Here is a 24769-nt window from a genome sequence, read left to right on the forward strand (position 1 = left end):
GCCAGATAATGGGACCATAGCAGAAAACAGAAAAAAAAAATGCACTTGCCATTCTGAAGTCTAGCACCTCAAGAAAAATGCACTTGCCATTCTGAAGTCCAAATTCTCCTTCCCCAACGACATAATAAAATGCACAAGTTAAAAAAGTCTAGCACCTCAACTGTTAAAAAAATAAACCGTTTAAAACATTGGGACCAAACTTAATCTGAAAGGTTACAAAATAATATTAGATTCAATTCTCTACAATCCATTGTGCGCTCAATACATTGTATTAAAAGTTTACAAAATAATATTGTGCGCTCGATACAATCTATTAAAAGGTTACAAGATACTACAACATGCTCAATACAATCTATCAGTTGCCATCACCACTAATATTTAGAGATTCGATTTGTTGTTTTATCTCCTCCGTTATCTTCACTAAATTTGATAGCGCCTCGTTCAATTTATCTATTTTTCCAGCTTCAGTGGGTTTTGTACTTGCACTTGCATCTGAATTTGCACTAAAAGTTGTGTTCGACATTTCTTCGATAGTGTTGGTGGAGGAAGAAGCTTGCACTGGAGCTTGCTTGTCCATATAAGAATCAAAAGCTTTTATAGCCCCCTCCCTACTCAAGAATGACCTGTGGGATGCGCCGCTAAATTTATTGACTTGCTTTTGTGCCTCTTCCCAAGTCTCATATACTCCGGGTTTTCGTCCAATAAAAACTACATATGTTTTACCCTATATCACAACAAAAATATAAGAACAATTAAGTATTTCACACAAGCAAACAACACAATATATTTCACAAAAAAATTTAAAAAAACTGAAGCTCACCATTTTTATTTCACAGATGTAACTTTCGGCTGCTAATAAATAACAAGCAATTAGCTTACGAAAAATGATACTTCGCTAAAATATTTAACGGATTTGACCATCATCAACGAAAAAAATTTATGCCCAATTTCAAGATATTACAGATGCGGCTATATTTCTAAGATTTCACGATGCTTCGATTTAAAGATTTCAAGAATTACATTAATTCCAGTCAAAAGCATTGCGTACATACCTTGATGACAGCGAAAGATGGCGAGATGGAGGAGGTTGGGTATTTCTGGGGATTTTTAGCGTAGAGACAGCATCAGTTTTTCTGGGGATTTTGAGGGGGGAGAAACGAAGGAGTTTGGGAATTTTTAGCGTAGAGAAAGTATCGATTTTTTGGGGATTTTAATTTTGTTCTAATTGATTTATGAAGTCAATCTACTCTGTTAAGTTTGACAGCAAACTAACAGAAAAATAGGATTGAGACAATTTTGATAACGTTTGGGACTAAATCGGCTCATTATATTTGTTTAGGACTATATCGAGACTACCCCAAACATATGGACTGAACCGAGAATTTAGCCATCAAAACTATACTCACGACGAGGAAACCTTCCTGTGCGCTCAAATTCTCGGCCTTTCCCCCCACATAAAACCCAAGTCCACACTTCTCGTCAGTTGTAACCCCTCTCGACTCTACGACCAAGGGACGGGACATTCACTCTCTTCCAAGCCTTTTCTCCATTCTCTATAGCTACCAAAATAGCAGCAGCAGCTGTATCCGACGACGTCAATGGAGAACACCGGCGGGTGGCGGGTGGCGGGGATGGAGGTGCCTCTACTCAGCACCGACTCCATCGAGTGGGTTCAAGTCTCCATCCCATCTTCTTCTAATTCGAATCCCACTACTTCTCAAAATCCAGTTGCCAAAGACTTCGCCTCTTGCTGCCCTATCGGAGATCCCCCCTCTTATTTTATATGGTAATTTAACCCCTTCTACGCTCTCTTGTGTATGTGTAGTTCGTACCTGTGTTTGTTTACAAGCTAGGAAAATGCTACTAGATAATGCTTATATTTCGTGCTTATGTTATTTATTCATTTTTACAAGCTCTAGAATGCTAAAAATTCTGTCTTGGATCTTTTTTCCAGTTGATTTTTGGAACTGCTATATTATGCTGTCAAAGTTTGATTTAATGGGCTTGCAAAAACATTTATATTGTTAAATGAAAACTGCTGTCTACCCAACTGAAGTACACTAACGACTCCTATGAGAACGACACATAAATGACATGAATTTTGACTTGGACACGACGACTCTGATGGTGCAAAAATAATGTATTTTTGGTGCCATATTCACCTACATTCCAGCGCTCGTTCTTATTGACCATGGTTTGGAAGGAATGGTATCCGTGTGATGTCTCTCTTCAGCTTTATCACAACGTTACGAAAAGATCACAATTATTCCATACATTTTTCGTTAAGTAAAACATCATTATGTTTTTCAATAGAACTTTAGAAATACACTAATGTCATACCATAACTACAAGTCTACAACCGTTCAACATATGCTAGTCTGAGACTCTCATGGTAATATCGGCAGCTTTTGCTCCAAGCTAGCATATGTTTTTCCATGCTGTTACATTAACCATTTCCTGTTATTCACCTTGTGCTTCATGCTATCCCTATTATTTTGTTCTCATTGTGATACATCCTTGTTGTGACAAGGTCTTTCCTGCAAACCATGGTTGTGGTCGATGGTTCAGGTGGACTATGAAGTCAACCTTGCAATCCCAAAGTGCCCATATTAATGGTTCTAGGGATTTAAAAGTTCTGTTTGGATGGCCCTTGATTCACTTACAACTCTTTCGTCTGGCATAATTATTTTTTTCTAGTGTCACTTGTGCCTCTGTTATTGTTAAGCAAAATACAATGAACTGGTGCTAATCCCCTATCTCAGAGAGACATCCGTATTTAGTCCGCTTTCAAATTATCCTGACATTTAAGAAATGTGAAGCGTTTTGTGGATATGGTCATATGGATAGTATGATGTGTACTTGATGGGGACTGTTTTTAAAGGATTGTTTTATGAAGCAATTAGTACAAAATGTGATCGCCTACGCTACACCATGTCTGTCCAAAGCAAAGATAGTTGTGAAGTAATTTTTCTTATTTCTGAAAATATGTTTTTATTTCATTTTTTTCTGATCTAGGGTGATTGGGTGAAAAATACGGTTAATTAAGAATCAAGATGTTAAATTGAGATGCTTCTTTGTGTTACCCTCTTGTTACCTCGTGGATTCTTTACTTCCAATGACAATTTGTATTTTTCTTGACATTGCCATCTGTGTAGTTGGTTGCATATTTTGGATTTGGCATCTGGGATATCATAGTGTTCTTCTCCTGGAAACTTTTTGCACCATCTGTTTATGGCTTCAAAATCTCATTATGTTTTATGATCTTGTTCTCCTTTTGGCTTCTGCACCAAGTAGAGATGATCAACACCACCTTCTATTCCACAGGAAAACCAGCAAGAGCCATTCAAATATTCTGGAGCTTGTGGAGTTGTCCAATAACAGTGAGATACCAAGGATTGGACTTCGACTCATTTTCCCTGACACTCTTTTTCCATTTGCTTTTATCTGCAAAAATGAGGTCTTTCTTCTATCTTTATTCTTTAATGAATTTATCTTGGTCGATGTTTCCTTTTGATTGTTCATTTTTATTGCCAGGTTTTAACTGATGCTTTCTTGTACATGCAGGAAAAGTTTACTCCTGGAAATCATTTTTTGCTTTATGCTCTGACAATGTCAGGAATTGCATTCCTTATTAGGTTGAGGAACGATTTTGAATATGGAACTTCTTCCTCTGTCCCAACTGATGAGATACTTGAGTATAACACACAAATTCAACCGTACAATGGAGCAATAAAAGCCGTTGCAGCAACAGCAGGTTGTCTTGTAATTGGAAGAAGTGATGGATCTGTTGGTTATTTCCAACTTGGCACAGTTGATCCAAGTGCTCCAGGTCTTCCAGAGGATCTTATCTTTCTTTTTATTCTTATATCACAGATATCATCTCCATTAACTGTCAAACTTCATCGTATTTTATTTGGATCCACTATGATAATAATCCGAGATTGTCTTTCTGATTATAAACTATGACGTGTTTGTGCTGTTATTGAATCCAAAATAATTATGAGCAGTTGCTAATTGTTCGACTACTGATTTGTTTATGTACTCTGCATTTTTTCAACTTATAATTATGGTATTATTCTTAACACTCTTCTTGATGCGGGGTTTAGGCTTTGTGTCTGAACTGCGAGATGATACTGGCTTTGGTCGGTTGTGGGGCATATTATCGAGGTACATTTTCTAATGTCTTCTTGATTGCTGTTCCACGAGGATGTTTCATTTCTGTTCAATCCACTAAATTAACTTCATTTGCTCTTGTGAAATAATGTTGATCTGTTGCTTAGCTTTCTCATTTTTCTCTCATGACAAAAAAACTGTTCTTGGATTAGGTTTTGTCTTCTCCATCTCTGTTCCTTGCCCTTCCTATCATTTTTACTAACTTTATCATTTTTTAGAATTTTCATAGCAAATTCCAGGTTTCTACTTGATGATTTGATTTTCTTCACATATTATTTTATTTCAATTGAAGAGATTGGATATTGGACTGTTTATTTATTCACAGAAACTTATGGCAAAGGTATAACATCGATAATAAAACAATTAAAAGTTTAAGAATTTATAAATTCATAATGGGTTTATTTTTGAATATCTAAAAACAAGATACAAGATTGGCCATTATCGAAATAGTAGAGAGGAATGATGGTTGAATCTTAAAGATAGCACATTTATGCTCTCACTTTTTTCTGACTAGAAAGGTGATAAATGCGTGAGAATTTACAAATTTATTAAAGAGATGCATAAACAACCAAAAAGAGGATGATTAAAAGGGGGATGGAGAAGTTTACCTTGCGAAGCAGACATAAACTTGTTATATCACATTGGGAGCCGGTTAATATTAATACTTTTTTAAATATGATATACATGATTGATTTAGGGGGTGGAACATGATATGGAAGGGGCTCATTGGATAGAGAATCTTGAACCTGTCTTCGTTTCTAATTTATTTAAAGTTTGAGCACCAAAATCTTGTTTGTTTTCTGATTTTACTTTTAGATATCATTCTTCTCTACATTTCTTTAGGTTTATGGAATAATTTTCATAAATACAGTGGTGTTTTATGAAAAGTTTTGGCTTTAAATTTGCTGTAATGTTAGGTCTCCATCTTAATTTTGCATAGAACTAAATTTTACCACCTTGTTTAGTTTCTCTTGCTCATGTGTTTACATTTCCCTGAAGAGGTGAATTGGGGAAATTTTGTCACAAACATTTATATTTCTAATTGATGAAAATAGCTCATAAATTATTATTTTTCGGGTTAAAAATATAACTGTGAATGGGAATTTTTCATTGGAATTTTAGACAAACTAAAAGACAATAAGCCTGAACTTTGCATTTAGCTGGTTGACACAGTACCAATTAATTGCAATACAACAAAGGAGGATCACTTGGATACATATAAAAGAGTTTCGAAATGCTCAAATTAGGAGATGTATTTAAGTTTAGTTAAAAGCGAACTTAGGAAATAATTCATTGGGAAATCTCAAGTAATGAACTGTTACTTACATAATCATTGGATGTCCACCAAATCTAAGTTCAAGGTGCAGCTAGGTTTAGCCCTTGCACCTAGATGCAAGCCAAGGCACAGCTTGTCAATGGAGCAATGTGCTTTGGTAGTGGAGTACAAGCCTTGGTTTACTGTAAAGCTCAAGGAGCCCTTTAAACACGCCTTAAATGTAGGATGATGACTTTAAGGTAAATTGTGAGGTAATTTTCATTAATTTTTATTTATAGAAAAATGAATAGTTGTTTTACTATCAATCAATAGTTTGTGTCTGTGAGGTGATATGTGGTGGAATTTTCTTTACATATTTAGATTCTAGGACTAGGATATCATGTCGCTTGAATGGGATGATTCAGTTACTCTAAACCATGTCAAGCACTTAGGTACTTGATTAGACTTCTGTAATTTACTGCATTTATTATTTCCGTAAATGAAAGTAAATAGCTTGGATCAATTGTTTTGATTCCATCATTTTTTTGGTGGGTATCTGCATCAAGTTGAAAAGTACTTAAAAGTTTATATGCAATCAAACCAAACTACTACTCCATGGTTAACTGTAGAAGTGGTTCTGCCTTCTATTTCTCAAGTAAAGCCCTTACTTTTGTCAACCAGAACGGTTTTAATTGTCATTCAGGGGTCCAACACTAGCTGGTGTACAGGATTTAGTAATATCAGAGGTGCACCAGAGAAAACTACTTTTTGTGCTTCATTCTGATGGGTGTTTTCGAGTTTGGGACCTTTCAACTCGTGGTAAAATTTTTAGTAATATGATGACAGACCAAACATTGCCAGGTACGTTCTCTTTCTTATATCACTTGTCTTATTGTTAATATTATCGATAATTTTGACTTTGCTGTGGTTTTTGAAAATTCGATCAGGAGTATTAATCAAAACTTCCCCTTTGTTTGAGGAAATCTAAATCTATAATAACCAGAAGAGGGATGTAAATTTTTTGCAAAATATTTTGGCTTAAACTCTCGGAAACCTGCTGATGAGAACCTCAAAAATAAACTGGCAATACCGTGTATCAATACTACAGGCAACAGTCTGTATGATGTCTACAATTTGGCTTGCTCACCACAACACCAAATCAAGATCCCAGAAACTAGGCTAAGATTTGACTTAGAGAATAAGAAAATTAAGATGACACAACCCTTATGCAGATAAGGATTTGCCACAGAGGAGCATCTCTTAACAAGAGATGAAATACCCCTTGTCACTAGCACAAGCTAGAATCTAAATGATGTTTAAATCTGACCTACCCTAAAGTGGCTTTCTAATCCCATAAGAGCCTAGCCTGCACTTGGGGCAGTTGAGCCATAACAGTTTCATTATTGATATTCTGATTCATTATTAACCTATGTTAAATGAAGCACGACATATGCTAAACACATCTACATGGACCAGTCCCCATCACTTCTCACATTTTCCTTTTGATGATGAAATAGAATATTACCAGTAGAAGACAAACATGCATTACAAAAGCTGTTGAGAAATTTTATAGAGCTTTTTGCCAAACTATGTATTGATGTGTGTCGCTTCATGGTGATTATGAGAAATGTACTGGGTTTTGCACGCCAGAGGGATATAGGGATGTTTTTTGAGGATGTTTGGCATGAGTGGCATCTACCGTTTGTAATTTCTCAGATAGGGTTATTTGATTTCTTCTGATTGTTGGCACTTCTTCTGGTTAGTGTCTAGCCGATTTAGTGTAATGGTGTTTTCAGTCCCATTAGTGATCAAAGAAATACATTACAAATAAAGACCTTCTCACATTATTTGAAGTGGACCTGTTATGACTTATTTTCTTATGGTCGTGATTTTATTTTTAGCTTGCGATATGATTATAACATGACTTCTGTTTAATGCTTTCAGGTGCTTTGGTGAGGCTGTGGGTGGGGGAAGCTGATTATAACACAGGCATAATTCCTTTGGCAATTCTGCACAAGCAGCATTTGGTAGATGGAGAAAAGGTGACAAGACCATGCTTTTGTATTGCTAGCTTACCTGCTATTATATCCAACCTGTATCATTCTTGTCCGACCTTTACTTTTCCCATCCAGCTTCCAGCCTCATTTGCATCTGCTTTTCTGAATGAATATTGGTTACTTTATATGTTTTACCTTGTATTATTAAGTGAAAAGTCTCGATCTATCTGCCTCTCCAGGGCAATCGAATTACCAGGTAATTTAAGACCATAATGTTTTGGAAATATTGAGGGTTTTAAAAGCCAAATTTGCGATAACTAAGTTTTTCTTAATGTGAGGTTACTGTTATCATGATTTTAAATTTGTCGAGGTGTTAATAGGATGCTTGACCAGTAACTTAAGACCAGATCTGTCTTTTTTGTCTATGGTCTTTTGATAAATTTGTTCGGGTGAGTTTTTAATATAGGGATATCTGTAGTAATTCAAGTAGAGAGCAGTTCTGATCATTGTAGTTGGGAATTTGAAGCAGAGAAGAACTGATTGGGAAGTATGGAAGAAACTGCTATAAAGAAGATGGAATACTTCACCACACTAAGGGTTCAAACACAATCATGTAGAAACAGTTCAATAATTGCAGATAAGGAGATAACTAAGATATTTTGTAAATCTATAGACTTCCAGGTAAAAAAAATTGTTTTTAAAGTTGGGGAGTTTGATGTTTGTGCACACAGAATCCTTACGTCATTGGGATAAAATTACTGATTGTGTTGCATGTAAAAGTGTTTTGATTAATGCTTTACAGCAACTAACCTGTTACTGTATAGTAAAATATTAATTTAGACTTCTTTAGATTTTCAAAATATTTTTGTCTATAAATGTAACTGGTTCGCTCTTTACATTCATGTTACTTGCTCTGAATGGCAACTTGGTAGGGAGATAGCACGGATTCAATATTTCTACATGGTCTTCGGTGTAATGCCGGAGACAGGTTAACATTATTTCTGGAGCCTTCATTGAAACAAATATCATTACGGGAGGTAATTAATTCGTCAGCATCTAGTTTGTACCGCTTCTGATAAACAACCCACTACTTCATGCATTTTCTATTCGAACTTTCTCAGGGTGAACCTATAGATATTTGTCTTACTTCAAACAAATTGTGGATACTCAAGGAAGATGGACTTGTACTGCACAACTTGTTTTGTGATGACGTCAATGAGTAAGTGCTTGGAGCGTATTGGTTTCTTTTTTATACACTCGGCTACATTAACCAGCACATGTTTTGCTCGTATAATAATTTTTTTCACTTGATTGGATTTGTATGGAATTCAGATGATGTTTTATTTGTATTATTTTGGCATCTTTTCTTGAATAATTATATTATATTGTTTGCGCTTCAATTTACTGATACTAGATTTTGTGTCAGGGGATTATCATATTACTATCAATTGCAAGAAACATTCATTGCGGACCTTCTGTATCAAAGTTCTGAGCATTCTTCAGCAGATCTTTTTTCGCTTGCATGTGCAGCATTTTCATCTTCCAAGGTGTTATAAGCAATTTGATTTGTTGATCTATTTCTGTAACTTGCGATCGTTAATTTTGAATTACCCATCAATATTCACAATTTGCGGTCGTTAATTTTGAAGTACCCATCAATATTCACATTTTAGTTATCTTTCAATGAACTTTTGTTCTGCCATGAATTCAGTTTGTCACACAGTGATGACTGAAGAGAAAGGGTAAGCAAGAGGTAGTAAATTACAAAAATACCAACATTTGTTGATCTTGTTGAGCAAGTAGGTTATATTAATAATAAAAGAAGTAATGTTAACTGTATTGTCTTCGATTATTTTCCCTAAGATAATTTACTGAAATGAAAGTTGATGAACCAACATTCCTGAAAGCTTTGCCTCCTCATGTAAGATTATGGTAAAGAGTCCATTTTTACAGATCCATTATTTGATTTATGGTGTTTCGAGAAATGTGTTTTTGGGAGATTGATATTGAAAAATACAAAGCAGCTTTGCTGTTTTTTTTTTCGGGGGGAGAAAATTTTTATATTGTTTCTTTTTTAATATTGTAGGTCTACCATGCGAAGAGTTATTGGGTTAGAAACGTCACATAATAGGATTTTAGTTATTTTAACATGTATGAGATATTTTAAAATTATAATTTGAAAAAAAAATAATTATAAAAGGACAGTGTATTGTGTTTCAATATATTATAACAATATGCTATACTTAGGAAGTGGTGAAAATTGAAACAAAAGTGATTATTATGTTGAGAAATGTGAAAAATGAGGTGAAAGTATTTTATGAAAGAATAATGAAGATGACAAATTTGTTGACGTACCTGCGGATATCTTGAAATGTCCACCTTTTGTAACTATTATCTTTATTATTCTATTATAATATCGTTTCTTGTAAAAAAAATTAAGATGGCAAATTCTTGGTGTTATTTCCTGGGATGGTGAATCCTTATGTGAAATGAATCCAAACAAAGGCAAGTCTTTTCTGACATGGGAGATTATAATCAGGGTAAACAGGACTAGCTGAACGAATGGGTGTTCTAGGTTTCCTCTTGACATGTGTAGCTTGCCTGAATATATATTACGTGATTTGTTGGCATGCTGAAATCATATACATGCTGTGCAGGAGGAAGTCGTCCCAATTGTCTCTTCTGTTTTGCTACGTGGGCTATTTTTTCCTGGTGTTCATTGCAATGCTGTTCTCAAGCAAACATTTGCAGATCATAACAAGCACTTCACTGATTCTGAATTCAGTTTGTTCACTACCAATGGATTAAAAAACGAAATATTGTCACTTATTGAGCATCAGGTATTGTGTTTGATTCTGTTGTAGTTTGAACTGCAAAATCTGAAAGGCTGTCTTTAGTGGAAATCACCAGCCTTTAATCCTGGTTCATACCAAAAGTACACTGTATTTTGTTTTGCTAAATGGTTGGAGATTCAGGTAGTTATTTTGGAGCTAATAACATTGTACTTTGTTGTAGGGTGGTTATGAAAGTCCTGTTTCAACTTTTCATTGTTGGAATAGGTTTTGCTCCCGGTTTGTGAATAATTGGTACAAAAATAATGCCGCATGCGGCATGTTCATTGATCCAGTCACAGGTGCAATTGGCTTAGTCAGGAGTAGGACAATATCTATTTTCCGTGGTTTGGTGGATGCAGAGCATATTATCTACGGTATAATAGACTTGGTATCATCTATCAATTTTTTCATGAGCATTTATCCCTTCTCTTTAGATAACTATTCTCTGCATCTAATTTGCTTTTGCAAATTAGATATAGTTTAGGGACTTGTCCATTTTGCATCGTTTTCTTAGATATAGTTTAGGGACTTGTCCATTTTGCATCGTTTTCTCAACTTTTACTCCGCCCACCAGGTTCCTTAGATGGGCTGAAGCATTTCAGCTATTCTGGCGATGAATTTGACTTGGAGATTCAACTTGATTTTCTCAAATGTGTACATGATGTGAGCCAACAGTTGGGAAAAGCTTCATCAGCTATATTTTATGAGTCACTTCTATGCAGACCTAATATATCATCTGAGGATGTTATTTCTCCGTTTCTAAAGATACTAGAAACTGGATATAGTTCTTCAATTGCAGCTCTACATATATCAGAACTGGGAGCTGATGCTGTATCAGAGAAAGAGTTGTCTAATCAGAGAAACCTGAGGAAATTTTCCACAGAAATGTTTATGTCTCTCCATGCTTTATGCTACAAAGCCAACTCTTGGGACAAGATCTTGGATGTTGCTGAGAGATACTTAAAGTTTTTGGTGCCTCAAAAAATGGTACTTGATGTAGATTTCAAATCAGTCTTCACTATAAATTGTTCTGCTACGGTGCAGGCTACTTCCCAAATTGCCAAAGTGATGTTTGAATCCGCATTTGATGTTCTTATGCTGTTAAACTATATGATTAGCATCAGTGGGCAGGTTAGTCACATTAACTGCATTAGGGATCTAGAATTACAATTCTCGTACCTCACTTTTTTCAATTGTATTATTTCATGTTACGACTTTTCTTTAAAAGTATAATTTTTGGTTTTGACGCTTTTCACGCCATGATTGGCCTTTTTAGAGGGCAATGATTTAATTACTGTCGTGCTTTCCAAGGAGTTGTATAACATGTGTAATCTGCCATTGGAAATGCGATGGTTTTGCATTGGTGAAACCTCAGAAAAGCATAACAAAATAATTACATTTTGATCCCTCGAAACAACATATTTTCATGTAGTTTGGTAGCAAGGACCTGTTGAATTAATTTGAGGCAGATTTCTTTATTTCCTGGTCATTACATTTACTTTCTTACGGCTTACTTGATATGTATTCATCAAAACTTAGGCTTCTGCCGTTATAACTGATTTGAGCAAACCTGATTCCTAGCAGTGTTTATACCTTATATTCTAACCAATCAGTTTAAAGTAAAATAATAGGCATGGAAGAAGTAAATAGATATTCTTAAAATTGTCCCTTAAATGTGTTTTTTTCACGAGAAATTGCCTTTTTCTAGGGTATGGGTTCTTTTTTCGATGAGCATAAATATTTTTAAAATACTTAAAATTTACAATTACAACGGGCATACCCAAGGAATGTATCTACCACATCAAATATTCATTTCAGCATACAAAATGTCGCATTTTGGAAAGTGCAGAGGAACATGTATTTCATTTGTCATAACTCATAAGATTGTTTTAGGTTTGGCGTCCTTAAATGGGGTCGATATGGGAGGAATCAGGAATAGAATTCATTAACATTAGGTTGAAGTTATAACCATGTTCTTAGCTTTTTGACCACGATGCATGTTAACATTCGTTATGTACTTGTGTATCAGACCATGAAAAAGGGACAAGATATCTCTCTCACTGAATAAACAAAAAGCCTAACTTATTATAAACCTAGCCTGTCTTTTTATTTACCTTGTAGTATTGTTTTTGTTCCTCGGAGAACACATTCCTTTTATGAAGGTATCAATCTCAAAAAAAAATATTTACAGAATAAACCCTTTTGTTTAAATACTTTCTTATCATTAGGTAGCTTTTACATTTACACCCATTATGGTAGTTTCTCTGGGGATAAAACTGAGGCTGTGTAAGGGGTATCTCGGTACTTTATTATATTAGAATTTTTCTGTATTTAATTAGGCTTCATGATATAACTAATATTTCTGATAGTTATTCTGCCCTCTAGATCCTGAATGGAAATAATTTCTCTCTCTCTCCGAGTCTTCAGTCATTATAAATCAAGTTTTGACATCAGATTCTCTTTCCTTTTGTTTTCAACAACTCAAAGTGAAAGGAACCATCACGAGTATGGACTTCTTTACTTCACAAAATTCACATTGCTGGCTCTATTTTCCACGAAGAAGGAAAGAATTGTTTGCGCAAGATGGCATTTAGAGTTTTACTTAATGTCAAAAACAATCCTCCTTCATTTTCTTTTGCAGATAAATATGTCTCATTCCCATGTTTCAAGAGTTAAGGTTGAGTTAGTTCCAATGATTCAAGAAATTATTACAGAGTGGCATATTATTTATTTCTTTGGGACTACACCATCTGAATCTCCCTTAGTTGAAGATTTTAGCTCTCGGCTTTCATCCTTACAAATTGGTAAGGACTGTATAAGATTTCAAAATGTCCTCTCATTTTTCACATTGCAGCTGCTTGGTAGTATACTAATATGTGATTATTGTAAATAATTAGTACTAGTATTATTTGAATTTGTGGTTCACATGCTGTCTTATTGATGCTAAACATTACTGATTAGCATTATGGTAATTGAGGTATTATGCAACTGAATTGCGGACTCGTTAGATTTCATCCTGATTCCTGACTTGTATTTTTAGCAGATAGCAATGTCGATAGAAGGCTGTGGAATGGGAGGCTTGGGAAATGTGAATTTTCTCTAGCATTTATCCTATTACTGAGTATGCAAAATTTTTTGGGAGATCTGAAGCATCTTTATCTAACTCGGCTTCCAAATCCCTGTAACTTGATCAGTTTAAGTCTGGAATTTACAAGCTGGATGATATGGGGAAGAGCTGGAGAAGAATCTTCTGTGTTCTTCAGCAATTCGATTGATCTTGCACTAATCTTACTTAGACATGGGCAGTACAATGCCACTGAGGTTTGTTGCTTTGGTTTCTTCTATAATTGTACTACATTTACCTACATGCTCAGGTTTGGTCAAGATTTCTGAAATATTTTTTTCCGTCTAGTATTTGCTCAGTTTAGTGGATGTTTATTCGCGCAAGGAGAAAATCTTTGAAAGCCTTCAGGACATCGATAGGAAAATGCCTACGCTTCTTCATCTTCTTGGATGTTGTCTTGTTGCTCAGACAAAAATTGAAATGCATGTACCAATTAAAGACAGAAATGCCTGTGAAGCTGCACGCTGCTTTTTCAGGCATGTAGACTTCTTTGTAAACCATGATTGCTGGTTTATGTAATCGGAAAAAAAAGTGTTTTAGATGTAAATGTTGGTTTAATTTCTTGCTCCCCTGTACATGACTCTCTGTCTGCAACTTGTTAGTTATGCTTTTCTGTTGTGCTCATCCAGCTTTGTTTAATTTTGCTTTTTTTCTGTTGTAGTAGTCCACTGGGTTTTCCTACAAGGTGTTATTGGTTATCTTTGATTTGATTTCTTATTTATTTTGGCTATAATTCCCATATATTGTTGCATATCTACATCTATTTTTGATTTTTTTGCTTAAATTTCAGTCAATTGTAGTTTGCGTGATCTCCATCAAACTTCTCAAGGATCTAAATTCTGAACATCAATTTAATTTCTCCTAGTCGATGGGAAAAAAGGGGAGCAATAGTTATATCCTTCAATTTTTGTTTTCAGAGCTTCATCAGTTAAAGGAGCTTTTGCAGCTTTGCGAAGTTTGCCACATGAGGCAGGATGGCTGCGAGTTGATTTCAGTTACGTGAAGCAGTTAATCATTTTTTTTGTGGATTCTTTATCGTGAAAGATTCACATACATGCAATTGTTTTATTAAGTACGCATATCTCTTTCTCGCAGGTGGCTTTACCTCAGATGCAGCATGGAAGCTTCAGTATTATCAATGGGTGATGCAGCTATTTGAACAGTTCAATATGAACGACGCTGCCAACCAATTTGCTCTGGCCGCACTTGAGCTGGTTGATGAGGCTCTTCGCCCTGTAGATAGCAGCTCACAGGAGCATTCTATGGAATCATTGTCTAACGTAAAGGGCCGACTTTGGGCGAATGTTTTTAAGTTGACGTTGGATCTTAATAACTACCATGATGCATATTGTGCAATAATATCAAATCCAGATGAAGAAAGCAAGAGTATTTGTTTAAGACGATTCATTATAGTGCTTCATGAGCGTGGTGCTGTGAAGGTTGTAGCTATTTCCTCACCTCTGTATCTACATTTTATTTTTTTGCTTGTGACTACTTTTCTTTGTTACCAATTTTCTCTTTATTTTTTTAAAGGTTCCTCATGTTTAGAAGTGTTGGAAACATCAATGAACCAGAAATCAAGGATTATGAATCTTGAAACCAGGAATTTTGTTAATTTGATCTCTTGGTTCCTTAATTTCTTTCAATTGATGTCTTGGTTCCTTAATTTGGTTTATAATGTAGTGATACATTTACTATTATTTAGTGAATCAATGAAAATAATTATTTTTTCAACTATTCTCTTGAGAGTACATAATGGAGATTGGAGACGAATATTGAATTCGGCCATTTAACCTTCCTGAGCCAAGTAATCATTGCTTGCTTATTGTTTTAGGGGTTGTTTTCCTTTATTTTCACTGTGTACATGTTTATTCTTCATCCACATGAGTGTTCCTATCATGTTTGTTATCTCTAAACAGTCTCTAATTCACCTGTTAATATTGATCTAATTGCTTGTTCTATGTTCCAAGTGAGAAGGTTAAAGTTTACTGCAAAGTTCTCCCTTCATGAGGTTCAAGATATTGGAAACTTTTTCCCTTCGATTTTTTAATGGGAAAAACCTATTTCAAATGATGGTGCATTGACTGGACTGAGATGTTTTCAATGATGCAAATATGCCTCAGGAATCAGGATTCATTTTGATGGATTTTTGTTTTCTCATTGCCCACAGATGCTTTGTGATGGCCAGTTTCCATTGATCGGTTTAGTGGAGAAGGTGGAGCAAGAGCTTGCTAGGAAGGTTTGATATGATTTTTCGAAAAAAACTGGAATACTTTGTTTAGGGTCATACTTGACGAACTAATGTAATCAAGTAATTAACATATCTGCTCTGCAGGCTGAGCGTTCAGATTTTTCAACAAAGCCAAATCCTTTTCAGTTACTTTACGCCTTTCAAATGTACAGACATAACTGGCGTAGTGCTGCTAGTTTCATATACATGTACTCCGTGCGATTGAGAGCTGAAGCAGCGACAAAAGATAATCAGTATAGGTCTTTGGCTTTGCAAGAGAGATTGAATGCTCTATCTGCTGCTGTTAATGCTCTGCAGCTTGCTCATCCTGCGCATGCTTGGATTGATTCTCCTATTGAAGAAACTTCACATGACAAAAACAATTATCCAAATAAAAAGGCTAGGCTGATTGAGCAGGAACCATGTAAAGTATCCAATACAATGAACTTCTGAGTATCAACTATTTGAGCAAATATGCCACATTTGCGCTGAAAATGGTTTCATACACTAATTCTGCATTTTTTGCTAAACCGTGTGGTATATTTTGTCAATTGCATCAAATAAAGTTTTTGGGTTTTTTTTTTTTTATCAAACGAGTTAGTTGCTTGACTTATTGTGCACCATAATATGGTCTCGCAAAAGCTGCTAGGCTGGTCTTACTGATAACTTTCCTACTTGTACCTTTCTACTTGTGTTATTGACCGATCACAATTCCTTGTCTTTATTCTTATATTTCAGCTCCTGTCGATGATTCTCTCCCTCAAAAGTCACAATCTTATTTGGATGTTGAGAAACTTGAAAGTGAATTCGTCTTAACATCAGCAGAACACCTGCTCTCATTAGGAAACATAAACTGGACCTCTACTGGTATGTTTAAACTGGTGACACTTATTTGGAAACTGCAAAGAATTAATTTCTTGGGCTTTCCAAGTAAAAGCTTTCCAGGTCGATCTTTGTTTGAATCCTGCACTTTATCCTTCAGGATACGAGAAACCGTCTTCCGAGCTTATTGATCTGTTGGTTGAAACAAATTTATATGATATGGCTTTTACAGTGATATTGAAGTTCTGGAAGGGTTCTGCTTTGAAATGGTATTACTCCTAGCTGTCCTATCATGTCATTCTTTAATGATGAGCTGTGAAAGTCCCTTGATGTCTTTGATGTTCTAAAATGATTAAGGTATTTGATATTGTTTAGGGAACTTGAAAGAGTCTTTATGGCCATGGCATTCAAATGCTGCCCGAGCACACCAGTCTCCTTACTTCTTGGCCAAGGGTATTAAACATAATTTTATATGTTAATACTGATTCTTGTTTTGTTTTCGACGTATTGTATAAGTGCAGCATCTATTATATTTCTTTCTGCTCACACCTATTCAATTTTATGAAGTCAAAATATCTCATCGGTTAGATTGAAACTTATCAATAAAGTTTTGTTCCCTTTCCGATCTTGTAAATATATGCATAGTTTTGATGCAGACAACTGATAGATAATATGTCTGCCTTCCCCAGTAAAGATCATAGAACACATGGCCTTTCGTTGACTTCATCACACCACAAGGCTGTTCAGAATTCAAATGAGATGTTTGCACCAGGACAACAATCTATAAGCGGTGGCCATTGGCTAACACTTGAACTCTATCTTGTCCGTACTTTTTTCCTGTCATTTTGTTTTCATTTGAATGTTTTATCTTGGATTAGCTAATGTAGTGGTTTTCTATTTTCTCATAATAAACCGCTCTTTTTCTTTTAGTATATTGTTAGCTGCTCTTTCCACCACGTTGAACGGTCCATTGCCTTCTGATGTTAAACTTCAGTTCAACTTCTATGTTCTGAATTTGGCAGGAAAGTTCAATGTTTAATTAATCTCATAAAGTTTTATGTTGTTAATGTGCCTTTACTCTTACTGTAAGAGATTGGACAACATAAGAAGTTGCAAAATTTCTCCTATGCAGTGCATCTTTTGCCACAAGCACTGGACACAATGTTTTGACGATTAAATACTTATTGGCAGTGACATTGTCTTCCTAGAAAGTTTATTTTTCCAGATTTTTGGCAAGCGGATTGTGATTTCAATATTTTCATTTAGATCAAGAAGTTTCCACTTGTCTTAGGATAATGCAGTTTCCAGCCAGTCATTTGATTCCTCTGTGATAATTTTGATGTTTATATGAGATATCTCTCAAATTTTGGACCGTCGATGACTCGACATCGTTGAAATTCCTTTTGAACCTTTTACTCCATTTATTTTCATTTTTAGCATTTTTTTTTTAATTATTATCTCAAACTGATTTACGATTTCTTTGGCTTGCATGTCAGTGTCGTTTTGGCTGGGAGGTGTTCTATATGAAATTGGTAGTAACTTGCCTGTGTGGAACCAATATTGAACCTATTTTTTTCTTAAGCACTATTTGTTTGGGTTATCGACTGCAGGACAAGTACATATCTTTTCATCCGAGATTACCATTAATTGTTGCCGGAGCACTTCTTTCAGCTGATCCTCAAATTGAGTTACCTCTTTGGTTGGTTCGGCTTCTAAAGGTAACTTTTGGCATAGCATTCTGCTAAAGGATTAAGTAATATACTGTCGTGATACATAATTAAGTGCAAAAACTTTTAAGTGAACACGTTTGAAGAAACTAGTACCTTCATGTAATGGGTGTAACTTTAACAACATACACATTTAGATTTATAAATTTGTGTCTTTTTGAGATGTGGCCGATTACAGCAATGGTACCACAATCGAAAGCTGGATGCCAGTTCTTATTATGACAAAGTAAATTGCCAGACTTCTTCACAAGTTATTGGATCTAGAATGGGTGAAGTTGAATAATTTATATAGGCAGATAATAACTCATAATTTGGTAGGCTCAGCAGCATCGTGTTTTTGTTTGTTCTTTATTGGGAAATAATAAACCCATAAAGCAATCATGCTGTCATTTCATAATTTTTCACATGACAGGGTGTTCGAACTGAAAGTAGTTTTGGAATGACCGGAAGAGAGTCAAGCCCGGCATCATTGTTTTGCCTGTATGTTGATTACGGCCGTTACGTGGAAGCGATTAATTTGTTGATTGAGTACGTTGAAGCCTTGGCGACAGTTGTAAGTTACCCATATATTTTCCTGTTTAGCAGTTGGATCTTGAGGTTATTGCCACATTTTGCTGTTATGTTCAGTCTGGTATCCAATGTATACTTTCAGCTTTTGTTTAAAAATTCATCTCTTGGACCTTGAGAGTATTGAAAAAATGCTGTCAACTTCTGAGCTCTAGAACCTAGGTTATATGTAGGCATTTTAGCGGTGACTGAATTGGATCTGATTAAACCGGTTCCAGGGTGTAAACTAATGGAACACGACCAATCTGGGAATATACGGAATTGTAGTTCCAGATTTACCAGATCGTGTTAGAACAAAACAAATTGAACTGGATTTGACCGAATTGCTGACAAAGTTGGAATGGATTAGCATAAGGTGGAGACCAGATTGAACTATTTTTTTTATTTTCAATCAATATGTACTTAAATATTTTATCGATCAAGAACTAGGAGTGAAACAATAAGTCATTTAAAAAATAAATAAAATTCTTACAATAAACTATGTTCTTATTAATGTATTGCAATAATAAATTAATAATACACATTGGTTTGGATTGGTTCAGAGTTGGATTCGAATCAATTTGGATGTCTCCTTGTCAATTTTCTAAAAGCCAATCCAATCGAAATAGAATATAGGATGTGGGAACCATAGTGTACCGGATAGGTTTTAGATCAACCCAATCCGTTAACCATCATAAGTTATATGTGGATGGACTTTCAAGTATAATTCAAATTTGAGAAATTAGCATTGTTTGGATTAGCTCTTCAATGCAGCTTGCTCAACTCAAAACCTCATAATTCAGACCAAATTTTTTGCAAGTTCCCTTCAAGGTTTTTTACGAAAGTTGTATCTGACAAATTATTTCATATTCAATTGAATGGTTCAAAGCAGCCATACATTTTAGTGATGCATTTTTCATTTGTTCTTTTTCAAATAATCTTTATAGGCTTATACTATATCACATTGGAATCCGAAAATTTAGGTAACTTCAGGAAAAGATTTATTGGTTGAAATTTCACATTGACATGCATTTTTTAGTGTGGAAATTATGTCAAATGATGGGGTGATCTGGTGGAAAGGGTGTAAATTAGGATATTATTTCTGCCGCAATAGTCCGTAAAGCATCTTTTGAATCTCCACTACATCATGGACCTTTCTTTCGCTTGAGATGTAGGTCCTTGATTTTCAAATTCCATTCCATCCAGTAGGCCTCTCTCCTTATTCTGTCTTGGGTGTGACAGACATATTCTCTCTCAATCTGTGGTTCTTGTTTTATGTCCACGACTCGTATATACACCAAAACTAAATCAACCATATTTTAATTTAGCAATCGTGGGTTGAAAAAGTAGCATCCTGGCAGAGCTTCTTATCAACAAGTCTGTGATTGCCATAGACACCACTGGATTATGGAAACCAAGTTATGATTATTTCATTTCAGTTCTTTTTGGCTGGTGTATTTCTAGTTTGCTTATACACCTGACAAATGATGGAGGTTCATGTTTCTCTACATTTATGTGAGGAAGCACAAGTATTTATGCAGCTGGCATTATCATGATGGATATACTCCTTTGTAAAAAGCTTAATTTGCTAAGAACTTAAAATTTTGAATATCTGCAGCGACCAGCTGATGTTATCCATCGTAAAAAGCCATTTGCAGTTTGGTTTCCATATACTTCAATTGAACGTTTGTGGTGCTTGCTTGAGGAATCGGTTAGACTGGGCCACAGGATTGATCAGTGTGAAAAGCTGAAAAAGTTATTGCATGGCGTGTTGTTGAACCATCTAAATCTTGTAAGTTCTTTATTATACTACCCTTTTACACGTTAGCTGGATTGTGTGTGTTAGAGTTGGGATGCTCGCTGTTTGTCATATGCTATGATCGTGTGAATTTGTGAAATTGTCAATAGTTAAGGTGTTTGGTGGCTAAAAATAATCAAAACTTTTAATGTCTGTAGCAGTACATTATATGAGTATGGTACCAGTATTCACCTCATAAATTGGTGTGGTGTCATCTGATACCATAATATACCTACTTGATTATTTTGAAGGGAAAAAATCAACCTTGTTACCGAACGATAGATGTATAAAATGGTTTCTTACAGTGATCTCTTATTATTGACTGACATGATGGTTGTTTTGTTAATTGACAGCTGAAAGTGGACTCCGATGATGCTCGGTCTTCTATAATTTAGTGTATCCGTAGTCTTTCCTGCTGCACTGTGAGGCTTCCAACCATTATCTATTCGGTTGGTCGACCTGAAGATTTTGTGGTTGAAGGCTGGTTGAGTGTAATATTCATTTTGTGCATTAAGTTGTATTTATTTTCTTTTTGAGCAAGAGATGTCCTGAGAAAGGAACTATAAAGAACTTTGAGGCCGGATGTATTTATTTGCTGGATGAAAACTTGCTGAGATCTCAATAGATGGAAAGTCACATATAAAAGCAGGGCTGTATTCGATATATCAGCTCTTTAATTTCGATGCATCTCAAGTGAAGTTATCGTTGATGGACACTTGTTTAACCCCAAATTCACTCTGTTTTTAAATGTTACATTTTCACACTTCGTTTGTACTATTTTGCATGAATTAGTTCTCCCGCTGACATAATTTTTACGTTTGTGACTATCTCTGTTCTTTTTATGTCTATATTTTTAAAAACATCTCCACTTCTTCCATATCCAGAAATCAGTTTTTTTTAAACACCAAGGGATGAGTTCCTTTCATTAAACATATCATGAGTGTACAAGAGCTTTTAAAAACAAAGGAATAGAATCATAGTACTCCGTGTCAGTCCCATAATTTAGAATCTTGTGTGCCAAAAGGTGCCTACATTTTTAGCTTCTTCTGGGCGGTGGATTACAGTGATTTCAAGTGGACATGGGAAGGCATCCCTGCTAGTTGCAGCAACTTTAATTTGAGTCAAATTCGAATTATTTTTTATTTAAAATTTAGCTCTAAAGTTTATTTGATTTTGGAATTCATTACAGAGTCTCGTTTCCAATAAAGATAAAAAGGTTGCAATAAAAAATGAAAATATCAAACTCAAGATAATTCATTATCAAGTCTACATTACTGCAACACACCACCACCCACACATACGCGGGCGTGTAACAAAGTCAGTTTCTCGGAAGTCGATTTGTACCCCGAAAACACGAAGGAAAGAAAATGGAAACAAAACAAAATAAAGATGGAACGAAAACGAGCGTTCATTGTGCTGTATGACAGTGTTGCACCAAACAAGATACATCATGTAGAATGACAAATCAAAGAGACATGATGCAGATAAATAATGCAACTTTCCATAATTCAGCTTTAACATGTTATCTTGAATCTGAAACCTCAGCATTCATCTGTTCTAAATGGAAAAATGAGATTTATCAGAATCGATTATTTATTGGCATGTATTTCCAGCCACGAGAGCTCGGTAAGACAAGCTTATTATGGCCTCCACTTTCTTGGAAGATGCACTAAGATTCTTTCGAATATTCCAAAACATCCATGCACCAATATGAATTGAGTTACTGAACCTGAATGACTTCGAACTCGGCTGCTCCATCTTGTTAGCACCGTACAAAGTATTGAAGCTGCTTGATAAACAAAAGAGCAAAAGACACTGTCTTCAAGCTTGGCCTAGCCCAAACGTTTAACACAAGGCCGAAAGATATCCTTCACACTCGGGTGACTCCATTCTATTGAGTCCCACCAGTCTTGGTCTTCTTTTCCAATCCAAATCTGTAATAGAGTCGGAGGATGGAGCACATAGAAAGGAAGCATCTTTAGTTTTGAAGCAATTTATTGCATTGAAGCGGTATAATGTTTTTGATAGAATCACATAGTATTGTCTCCCTGCAGATGCTTTTTAATCGTGGCAACCATTTTAAAGAGATTCTTCTCAACTTCGGTATGGTAACAATAACTCGATCATCGTGAGAAGAAAAATACAACATTGGGCAGGGACCGAAGCTAGTTGGTTCTGAGTTATTTTTTCCATCATTCCCTATTATTTCCTCCATTTTTGCACATTCAGAGATATAAATCTCCTCAAGGTTGCTAAGATTGTGCAGCAGCCTTAGTGTGAACAGCTTCCTAATTTTGTTGCAAGATTTGATGTGCAACTCTTTCAGACAACAGAAGGTGCCGTACAGAGGTGCAGCGGTCACTACATCATATTTTATGATAGAAATGAGATTAGGTAACATATATATACAGAAGTAGTCTTTCGAGGCTTTGGAATGGGATGCAGCACGACACTTGTTCTCCTTTCATAGGGTCGCTGGGATTCTATCTTGAAAAGCACTCAACTTCATCGCATTGGTTGAGTCTAAATATTTTCAAGCTCGTTAAATAATTCAATGATGGGAAGATATCTGATAAGCAGCTATTCAGGCCAACACATTTAGATATTACCAAATGTTGCATGTTCAGTGGCAGCAAAATTTTGTCTGCTATCCCTCTTCCTCTCTTAAAGCAGTATCGTTTCAAAGTCAGCAGTTTAAAACTTAATATCTTTTTGTTCAAATAGACCATTGATCCAGAATCGGACTTACCTACTGAAATATTGTAAAAGTTAAGCTTCCCATGTTTTTGTCGGGATATGATGAATTTGTTGAGATCGTGCACATCACAGAACGATCCTCGAAATTCTTCCAACTGTTTCAACTCTTCCATCTCTTCTCCTCTCACTTGAAGATGGTCTGGAACAATAAGGCGTTCCAGAAGGGAGAGTTCGCAAATAATCCAGCTGGTATCATTTCGAGACTGCTCATATCCCCCAAATTTAGACACTTGAGATTGATCAAATTTTGCATGCCTGGAGGCAATTCTTTGATTTGAATCTTGTTGAGATCAAGTTCTTTCAGCCCCGTGAGTTTTGTCAGAGGTGGCAAATACTTGAGGTCAAAGCAATATGCTAGTAACAGTGCATTAAGATTTCCCAGTTCGGCAACGGAATTCGGTAACACCTGAATCCAAGTGTAACTTAAGTCCTGAACTCGAAGACCACGCATGTGCAGAAAAACTTTCTGGAATAACCTCAAGCGGTTAAAGCTACAGAAGAGTACAGGGAAAACCTCAGTTTCCATGTCATCCTTCCCCATTGAAAATTCTTTCAGTTCCTCTATTGCATCTCTCCATTCATGAATGTCTGTGACACCTCTCATGCTTCCACCCATCGTTATAATTCCAAGTGGCAAGCCACGCACATATCTTTGCCACATCTTTTGCAACTTTTTCTGTTTCGTGAGAAAGTTTTGTGCCACTACCAAGTTTGTTCAAGAACAATTCCCAAGCTTCCTCCTCACATAGAACATCTACTTTTATGTTTTTTTCTTGTTAGAGATTTTTTCTCAAAAATCATGTTTTTGCACGTATATAAACATGATAAACAATTATGCGGAAGCTAAATTGAGCGTTATCTCCGACCATTGAATCATTTTTAAGTATTCTAATTTTCCTCCGATTGAAACCTTCTAAACATTTCAATCTCTCTATAGATGGTGTATTATTCTGTATGAGATTGTATGTTTAAGGAACCTCAAACGCTTGTATATATAGGCCTCTCATACCATCAATGAGTTAATTGTGGGAGCCGAGAGTCAAAAGAAAAATTGTTTACGCATCTCAATTTTTCTAAAGTTGAGGGTGTTTGTCAAACAATGGTAGGCTTCTTGGCCGTCGTCAATTCCTACACGTCACGCCTCTTTTAATATGTGTCATATTTCTTACATTCTCCCACTTGACACATATATCTAATTTACCATATAAGAAAACAAAATACATGAATCATGGCGACCGGTTCTCTAAAAGCGAGTATGATCTTCCATGTATCACAATGTATTATATCTTTCAAATCTGTATTACTTAATGAATAAACCCAATGTTTATTCGAGGTCCAACTTTATTGATATTTTTTCCAAAGATAACTGAATATGTACATAACTGAATATGAGAAATATCATATCTGAATGTGTTTCATTATCAAAACCAAATGTATATAACATAAATTTATTATGGAATCAAATCCATCAGTAATTACCATATGATCCTTTAACATCTGAAATTT

General features: G+C 35.5%; 1 protein-coding gene across 4 annotated transcripts; it reads left to right on the plus strand.

Moving 5' to 3' along the window:
- The first annotated feature begins 1403 nt into the window (after positions 1-1403).
- LOC142546995 (nuclear pore complex protein NUP160) lies at positions 1404-21187 on the plus strand. 4 transcript variants are annotated; one of them, XM_075655015.1, is made up of 27 exons: positions 1404-1786; positions 3325-3457; positions 3565-3829; positions 4107-4167; positions 6132-6289; positions 7373-7470; positions 8358-8462; positions 8547-8644; positions 8852-8972; positions 10083-10265; positions 10441-10633; positions 10834-11390; positions 12901-13063; positions 13300-13580; positions 13672-13859; positions 14301-14377; positions 14479-14822; positions 15554-15622; positions 15719-16037; positions 16352-16480; positions 16596-16704; positions 16811-16888; positions 17092-17257; positions 18046-18153; positions 18575-18715; positions 20327-20500; positions 20860-21187. In XM_075655015.1, exons 1-27 carry the CDS (start codon positions 1599-1601, stop codon positions 20899-20901), a joined length of 4548 nt encoding a protein of 1515 aa, XP_075511130.1. In that variant the 5' UTR covers positions 1404-1598; the 3' UTR covers positions 20902-21187. The 4 variants fall into 4 exon arrangements, with proteins under 4 accessions (XP_075511130.1, XP_075511132.1, XP_075511131.1 ...); XM_075655017.1 differs by having other exon boundaries at positions 17125-17257; XM_075655016.1 differs by having other exon boundaries at positions 13303-13580.
- The last annotated feature ends 3582 nt before the right edge of the window (positions 21188-24769 follow it).

Source organism: Primulina tabacum, chromosome 5 (genome assembly GCF_025594145.1).
Source record: "Primulina tabacum isolate GXHZ01 chromosome 5, ASM2559414v2, whole genome shotgun sequence".
NCBI lineage: Eukaryota > Viridiplantae > Streptophyta > Magnoliopsida > Lamiales > Gesneriaceae > Primulina > Primulina tabacum.

What these genes read in the sequence shown, in the direction of transcription:
- LOC142546995 (XM_075655015.1), top strand. Translation starts at nt 1,599, where the DNA reads ATGGAGAACACCGGCGGGTGGCGGGTGGCGGGGATGGAGGTGCCTCTA. An exon ending in GCTGCACGCTGCTTTTTCAG is followed by an intron (nt 13,860 to 14,300) that starts GCATGTAGACTT and finishes TTTTGTTTTCAG; the next exon opens with AGCTTCATCAGTTAAAGGAG. An exon ending in AAGGGTTCTGCTTTGAAATG is followed by an intron (nt 16,705 to 16,810) that starts GTATTACTCCTA and finishes GATATTGTTTAG; the next exon opens with GGAACTTGAAAGAGTCTTTA.